Here is a 9,186-nt window from a genome sequence, read left to right on the forward strand (position 1 = left end):
AGTGCTCAAAGTGCGTTCTAGTGAGGGGAGTAGCCTACACTATAGAATATTTCATTAATAACATGTTTAACCTTCTTCTTAAAAGTTGTTCAGACAAAAAGTTGTAATTGGTCATTTTAAGGTGGGGTTTGGTTTTCCTGAGTGCTTTACTGCTTTCATTTGAAAATTTTAATTCTCCCAAACTTTCTGGACTGCAGCCCCATCAGCCTCCCTTCCCCTCTATGTATGCCAGTGGTTGGGGAATCTGGCATGGGTTAACATGGAGACAATGCAGTAGGTAGGGGATGCTTTTTGAAAATTTTCTTAACTGGGACGTAGCACTCCCCACATTTCGCCCACTTTCAGCACTGATTTTTCCAACATATTCTTTTTCATGTTCATCACATTTTAATTTACATAACCTTGCCACCATTTTCGCTTCTCATTGTCTATATTTTTTCTGTATTGCCAAAAGTACTATTCAGTATCTTGGTAAGGTTTATATATTAGTAATATTTCCCATATTTGCATAATTTTCCCACAGAGAGATTAAAGGGGCATTGATGTCAGTTATCGGTCTCGGGGCTCGTCGCAGAGGAAGGCGTGGTCTACGCTACACGCTACAGTGAAGGTCACGTGCTAGCAGAGAGAGCAAAGTGGGGAGTGCAATGGGTTTGGGTGTTGATTTGGGGCTAGTTCCGTTGCGTCGCGTTCGTTCGATCCCGCGTGTTATAGTGTAGCATTGTGGTGGCTTTTATTTGCTATGAACAAAGTGGATTTCTTGTTGGCAACACCATTTCAGACATTGAGTGACCAAGAAAAACTTGTTGTTAAACAATTAGGTCCTGACCATCCGAGTGTTACATTAATACAAAAACACAAATCACAATCACCCTCTTTCAATCCAGACTGGTACAACAGAAAACCGTGGTTGACAGCTAGCGAGATCAAGAAAACTATCTTTTGTTTTAATTGCCGTTTGTTTGGTGGTGATGCAAAATTCAATGACTGGAGGAAGTCTGATTTTCTCGATGATTCGTGTAAGAATTGTGCCAAATATTATCCCTTCATAGAAGAGGGAAAACTAAAGAGTGAACTTCGTGTTCTTTATTGTAGTGAAGAGTTTAAAAACATAAACTCTATCAGTACATTGCATTCGTTTTTCATTGAAAATGATTTAGAGGATACCTTTTCAAACAGTAAAAATGACAACTCCAGTGGCAACAGCTGAATCTGAACGATGTTTCAGCACATTGAAGCGTATTAAAACCTGCTTAAGAAATGTAATGGGACAAGACAGACTCAATGCCTTGGCAGTGCTTACAATAGAGAAAGAATACATTGCAAACATAGAGGGCTTCAATGAAAAAATAATTACAAAATTTGCTGAGCAGAAGAACAGGAGAGCACAGTTCTTGTTTAAATGAGAACCAACATTTGTAAAAAGGTATGTTTCACAGCAATACCTGTTTCTTTTGTAATTCATGTGAATGGTCATTATATTTTAAATTCTTTAAAAAAAATAAGTCCAATTTTGTAGTTCAGAGGAAGATAAATACCTGGTTTTTTGTAATTCATATGAATTGTTATTACCTTTTAAATACTTTTTTAAAAAAATAAGTCCAGTTTTGTAGTCTAGAAGAAGAAAAATACCTATTTTTTTTGTAATTCATGTGAATTGTCATTATATTTTAAATTCTTTAAAAAATAAGCCCCGGCCAAATTTGAGGCCATGAGACGCCACTGGGGTACAGTACAAAGAAAAGAACAAAGACAAGATTTTAAATAATCAGGAAGACATAAAAATGAAAGAAAAACACGCATTTGTGCACACACACACACACACACGTACATACCAAACATTTCTGAGCAGGAGATTTATGCAAGGATGTTGAGATTGATGTACATGGTAGTTTTGTGAGGTAAGATAGAACAATGCACAGGCAAATATTATAATATACCTAGGTAGTTGAAGATTTGTCAAGGATTGGAAAGGCTCGTATGCAGTTTAGGCTGTATTGTGTAGTGCTACTCATGGGAGCTTGAACAGAGATATTGCTCATCTAACAGTAGATTCTTTAGCTCATTCTTAAATTTATTAGTATTTGGGAGGGAGGTTATGGAGGGGAGAGTTCATTCCATGTTTTTGTCACCAAAAGTGTAAAAATCGATTTGAAAATTTGCAGTGAGTGTTTCGTTGTTCCTCTTGTTTCATAATTGTACATTTCCCTTCTGGTTTTTAGATTCTCGAATAATTTTTCGGGGATTTTTTTGTGCAAAAGATTCTGTATAAAGTAACAGAAATGAAGTCTGTGATGTCTGTTCATGTTTTGCATTTTGTTCTCATTCAGAGTTGGAAGAATATGATGGAATTTTTTAATGCTGAACTTTTTGAACTTTGACTTTATTTCGAACAGACAAATTTGCACCATATACTATATCACAGTAATCTAGAAGAGGGAGAATCAGTGCTTGCACAAGTTTCATTTTAATATCTGTTTTTTGGTATTCATTAAATTTAGAGAGGGATCTTAGTGCTGCATAGGCTTTCTTAGTTTGCTCTTGGACATGATGGTCCTAGTTTAAGTGTTTGTCTAACATATCTCCTAAATTTATTATACTTTTTAAATGTGTAATTGCATATGTCTCTATTTTGACACGTAGATTATTCGGGTTTATCATTGCGAGGCTATTCTTGGAACCGATGACGGTGAAAACAGACTTTTGTGGATTTATTTTCAGACCAATTGTATTACACAAGGTATTAATGATGGCCAAATCTTTGTAAACTAATGCTGTTGCAGAATCTGTTGATTTTGGTGGAAATGGGATTTGTATTTGGGTGTCATCTGCATAAAAGTGTACCATACTATGCTTTATGCTCCTAATATGCACATATGAAAGCAAGCTTGCCAAATTCTACTGGTGTGGTTCATCTTAAAATGAGTTAATAAGTAGGCTGTGTACATCTCGGATATTAATTGTCTGAAAATTTGGAATTTATGAATATATGCTGATGTATGAAGTTTTCCACAATGAAGGAGATAGTACCCAACAGTGGTGTATTCTCCATGTTACTATGCTTACTGCTGGTAAACCAACTTTTTTCACATATGTTTTTACATTTAGCTCTAATATATGGTTCATTGATTGATAAATTGATTTTCTTTATTTTACTTCGCTTTTTGTGCCACTTTTGGTTAATTTGCAAGAATAGGAATGAGTGAAATTGATGAATGGACACTAACAGGCCAGGATTCGAACCTGGGACCCCTGGCATCGTAGTGCGATGTGCTAAACCTTTAATATGTGGGTAATTGCTCATTATATATTATGCAAACTATTTAAACAAGCTTGCCCTACTGAAAATTCTGTCTACTGTTTTCAGTAGATCAATAAGTGTTTTGAAACATCTACTGTTTTCAGTAGATGAACTGTAATGCTACTATCTTCTACTGTTTTCAGTAGCCCATCACTGTCTACTGTTTTCAGTAGCTGAAGTGTACTGCTAATGTTTTCTCCTGTTTTTAGTAGACCTACTGTTTTTGGTAGTCTTAAGTAGTTGAACTGTACTCTTAATGTTTTCAGTAATATAATTGTACAACTAATATCTTTTATTGTGTTCAGTATATTGCTGTCTGAAAAGAGTACTCTTGTCAGTAATGAAAATTTTCTTATATATACACAACTGAAAATACAATGGAAAAATCATACAAACAACTAAAATAAATGTATGGTAAAGCATGTGGAACTTGCTACTTAGGAATGTGTTCACACAACAAAGAAATCAAATAAAGTGAACATATTTTGAAGTGTGTAGCTTCATTGTGGTTAACGCACTTGTAGAAAATTGAAAAAATATACTCTTTTATACATAAATTGACATTCCTATATTCACACGAAAACAACAAAAAAATTAGTTTAAACGAAGACCTGACCCTCAATACTTGAAAAACCAAAACAAGCAAACACTGTTGACTACGTTGATTGAAAAATGGCTCCTTTCTGCAATTGCATTACAGATATAGTAATAACCATGGAAATTCAATGCTGAAAGAAAAAGCTACTGATATGATCATGTACTCAGACTACTAGCTGCCTTAAGGTTGAGTTATTTCTTAAGAAAGAATTGTAGTAACTTATTCATTAAGATATATCTGACTTCAGTAGTATTCATTAGAAAAACAGTAGAAATTCAGTTCATGTACTGTTTTCCCAATTCACTTCAAAATCGCTGAAAATGTGGTGTCAAGAATTAATTTGTCTATTCTTTGGTGTCAATAAATGATATTATAATATATGGTAGCAAGTATTATGCATTATTATATGCATTGTTTTTTCAGTCCATAGCCTTACTGAAGAGTACAGTAGTCCTACTGTAGACCACAGTAGCTGTACAGTAGATCTACAATAGGATTTCAGTACTTTTCACAGTACACAGTAGAAGACATTTGAAAACAGTAGAATTTGTCTACTGAAAACAGTAGGGTGTAAACCAGAATTTACATAATTTTTTTAATGAACTTAAAGACTGGTTCATGTATACCACTAACCATTCTCCATCGCACCCCTCTGAGAACCAGGGTTCCTTCCCAGGTGGATGAGAGAAGGGCGAGTTAGCCAAAGAGAACACTGCTTCTTCCTTCCTGCCTTTTGTATCATACTTGACAGAGGCAGCATACGTGTAGCTACATGAAGGTAAATTTCTCTTGGTGCAGATAAATCCAGGTACAATTTGAGTAAAAAGATAAATTTTATGAAAAGTATAGAAATTGCCGGAAAATGTGAGGTGGTTGGACTTCTGTTTTTGTTTTACTTGCATGCCTGAATTTGTGTTTTATTTCTATTATATCCAATTGATCTAGATGGGGTGTTTAATAAATATATACAATAATTAAGAATTGTTGTGGTAAATATGTAAAATTTTAAGAATAAGCCACTGTTAGCCAAGACAATTTTATTCACCCCCTTCATAATTCCATTACATCCGTGTATGGGATGAGTACACAAGGTCAGGGATTTAAAGAATTCCAACGAGGATGGTGGCAGTGGCCACTGAAATTAATAGAACGAAGAAGAAAAAACAGTTTCGCGGATAAAGTGAGTACTGGTTTCTCCGTATTTATATACTACCACGTCTCCCTTTTCCCAATTATGAAACTTCTTTGTTGATGCCTGGCAGTGACTGTGGATAAATAATGGAATATGTTTAGCAAGTAATTTCCTTTAATGCAGAAAACAAATAATACTTATTTTCACAAATATTTCTTCTCTATTTCAGTATCCATTCACAATGTTCAGGAGTGCTGTTGGTTATGCCACTGATGCCTTAAATAATGTAGGAAATCGATTGGTTGGATTATGAGCATTAGTGATATTAAGGAGTAATTCAGAATGGTGCTTCCTTCCGAGAAATGATGAACTAAGTGATGAGCATTTAAGTTTAGCTGACATTAACTTGTGAAGTGGAACAATTTTGTGATTTATGAAAGTAGCAGTACATATATGGAATGGACATTTTTTTACTTTTAATATATTTTGATAAAAATTTCCTTGCTTTTCTGTTCTCATCAAGAGTAATTTACAAATTTTATGACTGTTTACCACATACATTTGATGTTGAAGACTGAAATATCTAGATTTTAAAATTAATTCTGAAGTAACAATAGCCTAGTCTAATATTTTGTCACACAGTTCAGTGTTCAGAATAAAGCAACAAAGTAAACTTACATAAAAAGGAATAATAATGATGAAAGATGCTAATATATCAATATGTTTTTTATGTGCAATATATTTTTTGAAATAGTTTCATGCATGTAACCTGGCTATTATGTAATTCCCAAACACATTTTGCAACTTGCAATGACATGCATTATATTTTAGTTGATTCATCTTGCTCAAGCTCTATATTAATAATAAATTTGAGAATTGAAATTATTATATATATAAAACTATATAATAAACCAATTTCTTGCCATTATTTTTATAACATACTATCAGATTTGATGTAGGAACACATGAGATTTTGAATTTTGGCAGTCACAATGCCGTAGATACTCATTTGGGAAATTTTAAGGCCAAAAATGAAAATAGCTGAGACTCTCATGCTTAATGCAGGAAAACAATTCATTAATATTTAATTTATGTGCAAATCAAGTGTCAAGGTTTGTAGACGTGTGCTATCAAACCTTCTATTACAGCAACAATGTAAACATAGTGTCTTGTATTCTTGCTGCCAAGATAAATAAATTCATACACCATTTCTCGTTGAGAATTATTGTACACCAACTGCAATGAATAAAACCTTTGAATGTCTGCAAAGAGGCATTCAGGTAACTTGAATTAGCTGACTCAATTTTTATTTCACTGCTGTCAGCTCGAGAAGGGAATGTCTGAACACACATATAAATAGTATTGGTTTCCCTGGTAAAATGGGCCTCGTTTATCACATTCCAGTGTAGTATACTGTATCATCATCATCCTTTGCCATTTCCTACCTCTGGCTGGGTCGGCGTAGAAGTCAAGCCTCTCCATTTTTTCCTGGTCTTCCACCACTCCTCTCTTTCCACGGTGTTCAAATATTGTCCTCTTCTCCTAACACTCTCTGCTATCTGCTCTTTCCACGGACATCTTGGTTTCCCCCTTCGCCTTATTCCCAATCCTTGTGCATGGTAAGCTCTTACTGGTAGTCTTTCTGCATCCATCCTCTTCATGTGTCCGAACCATCTCATCTGTGTCTGGTCTAACCTGTCCTGAAGCTTCACCACACCATCTGTCTGTCGGATCTCCTCATTCCTTATTCTATCCCTTCTAGTCTTCCCCAATATACTCCTTAAAAATTTCATCTCCAATGCCTGCATCTTTATTTGTCTCTCTCTGTCATTGTCCAAGTCTCTGCTCCATACATAATTATCGGCACATAGTATGTGTTATATATTACCTTCTTGAATTTCATAGGTACATCTCTGTTCCATATTAATCTTCAAACGCTTTGATATAGTCCACCACCCATTTGTCCTCTTTTGTTTACATCCTCTTCTATTCTTTCACTTCTCTCAATTATGCTTCCGTGTTCATTTCTGGCTCTGTTTCTTGTTGTTATTAGCACCTCACTCTTTTCTGCACTGAATTTCATTCCTGTTCTTCTGATTTCCTCATTCCAACTATCAAGTTGTCTCTGTACTTCTTCTTCCCTGTTCCCCCATATTACTAAATCATCAGCAAAAAACAGTCTACTGTAAATTTCTGATTTTTAAAATTACCCTTTCAATATTTTCTAGATTCATACATAAAGTACGGATGCAATTTTTATACAACCTCTTTATACCCTCGTTTCCCCAAATTTCCTTAACGCCACGTAAAATTTTTCAAACAGGCCCAATATATGGCCATTTTGACTCTAAATGTACCCTTCCACAAATTTACATCCCCTCCCTCTCAGAAGGATAATTCGGAAAAAAACCCTGAAATTCAAGACAATGTTGTAATAGATTTTGAATATGAGGCTGTGTAATGACAATTCTATCTAATAACTTGCTTCAAAGTCAAATTCCATATTCAAAATCATTAATTAAACAAAACTCCATGAAGTTATTAATTAAATACCAGTTATATTACTAATATTTTGGTAATTTTCTTGTATGAAGTAGACTGCACATAGTGGTGTGTGTTCAAGGTGATGAGGAGGAGGTTTAGGGGTCATGTACCCTTCTGGAAAAGATGGTAACAAATAAGGTTGGCTACTAAAACAAGAAAACATAATCCCTTCCCCTTCATCATGTCCATTCCCTCTTTTGAAAATGCTGGGCAGACGACTGACTACACACACAATGATATTACTGCAGATTCTTTGTAAGTAGCAGTAACATTAGAGAAGTCAATCTAATACAAATTATACTAACTAACTAACTCTCTGTAGCCTTCTTAAACTCGAAGGTTTATGGCTGCAGCAACATAAGTCTTCCATCTGTCACTATCCTAGGCAACATCAATCCAATCTTTTTTATCCTTGCCGATTTCCTTTAGGTCCATCTCAATGTTATCCTTCCATCTTCATCTTGGCCTTCCTACAGGTATCTTACCATCAGGTTTCCCAACAAGAATCCTGTAAACTTTTCTTTCCTCTCCCATTTGCGCCACATGACCTGTTCACCTAAGTTTGCTTGATTAAATTATTCTAATAATATCTCTACATTAATACAAATTATGCAGTTTACAAATTGTACATCAAACAAAAATGACGTTTCATATCTAGGAGAGTCCTAACTACAAAGAAGAAACCTCTGTGCGGAATATCTTAGGCAAAACAGGAACAGGCAAATATAACAATAACTACAGTATGTGAAAAATAGGATATAAAGTACTTTTATGAATATTGTGCTTGTGTTCCTCAGTACAGTAGTAACAATGATGTTAGGAGGGATAATAGTTAAACAATACTGAAATTGTACTTCAAAGAAATGGTTAGGTGTCTTTCTTCAGGACATTGCATTGTTCCTGAGCAGCAATATGACACCATCGTCTAAACAAAGATTGTTGGTAGATGCTGCCCCTGGCTGTTGTTCTTTGTACTGCATTGCCTCTGCCAACACATTGAAGTTCTTTTTAGTTCTATTTAGTTTTTTTGCCTTGGATTATAAGGAATATCAAATTATCAGGACCCTACTGCATTATCGAATACTTATGTGTAAAGGGTTATAATTTTATATTGTTTGTAATTTTTCATAAAAACATATGTATGAATTATAGCATGGAACTGTAATTTAATTTGATTTATCAGGTAAAGACAGTAATTTTCAATACAAATTGAACAACTATGAAACAGTTTTCTCTACTACAAGTAAAGTAAATTATAATAATGTTCTTCTCTTTAAAACAAAATATCACACATGTTTTGCTTTGTGATATCAATATAAATTGTATTATTTTCATTTTTTTATAAAAAGTACACTAATTGACTGACTTTTATTGTACTTAATGGTCATGTAATAAAGATCTACGTTAAAAAAAGAAATATATGTAAATTTATTTTGACCACATAGAATTTACTGTAGATCTTTAACAGTGTATAATCACTAAATAAACATTGAAAAATAGCATAATTGCCAGTCTATGAAATATATAGCTGTAATAATAATCAAACTGTTAAGATATCAAACACAATGAAAACACAAGGGTAAAACTTAATTAAGAATAATATTTTGTCCA

The 9,186-nt window shown here is 34.1% G+C and overlaps 1 protein-coding gene across 1 annotated transcript in view; it reads left to right on the top strand.

The window, feature by feature from the left end:
* The window catches only part of LOC145997239 (uncharacterized), a 69,152-nt gene extending 60,172 nt beyond the window's left edge, over positions 1 to 8,980 (top strand). Inside the window, exon 5 of the mRNA XM_083134064.1 lies at positions 5,261 to 8,980. Coding sequence (XP_082990190.1) covers positions 5,261 to 5,344 — 84 coding nt within the window. The 3' untranslated portion in view covers positions 5,345 to 8,980. The remainder of the gene's footprint in view (positions 1 to 5,260) is intronic.
* The last annotated feature ends 206 nt before the right edge of the window (positions 8,981 to 9,186 follow it).

The sequence above is a fragment of the Lepisma saccharinum genome, chromosome 13 (assembly GCF_977018435.1).
Source record: "Lepisma saccharinum chromosome 13, izLepSacc3.1, whole genome shotgun sequence".
Classification (NCBI taxonomy): Eukaryota; Metazoa; Arthropoda; class Insecta; order Zygentoma; family Lepismatidae; genus Lepisma; species Lepisma saccharinum.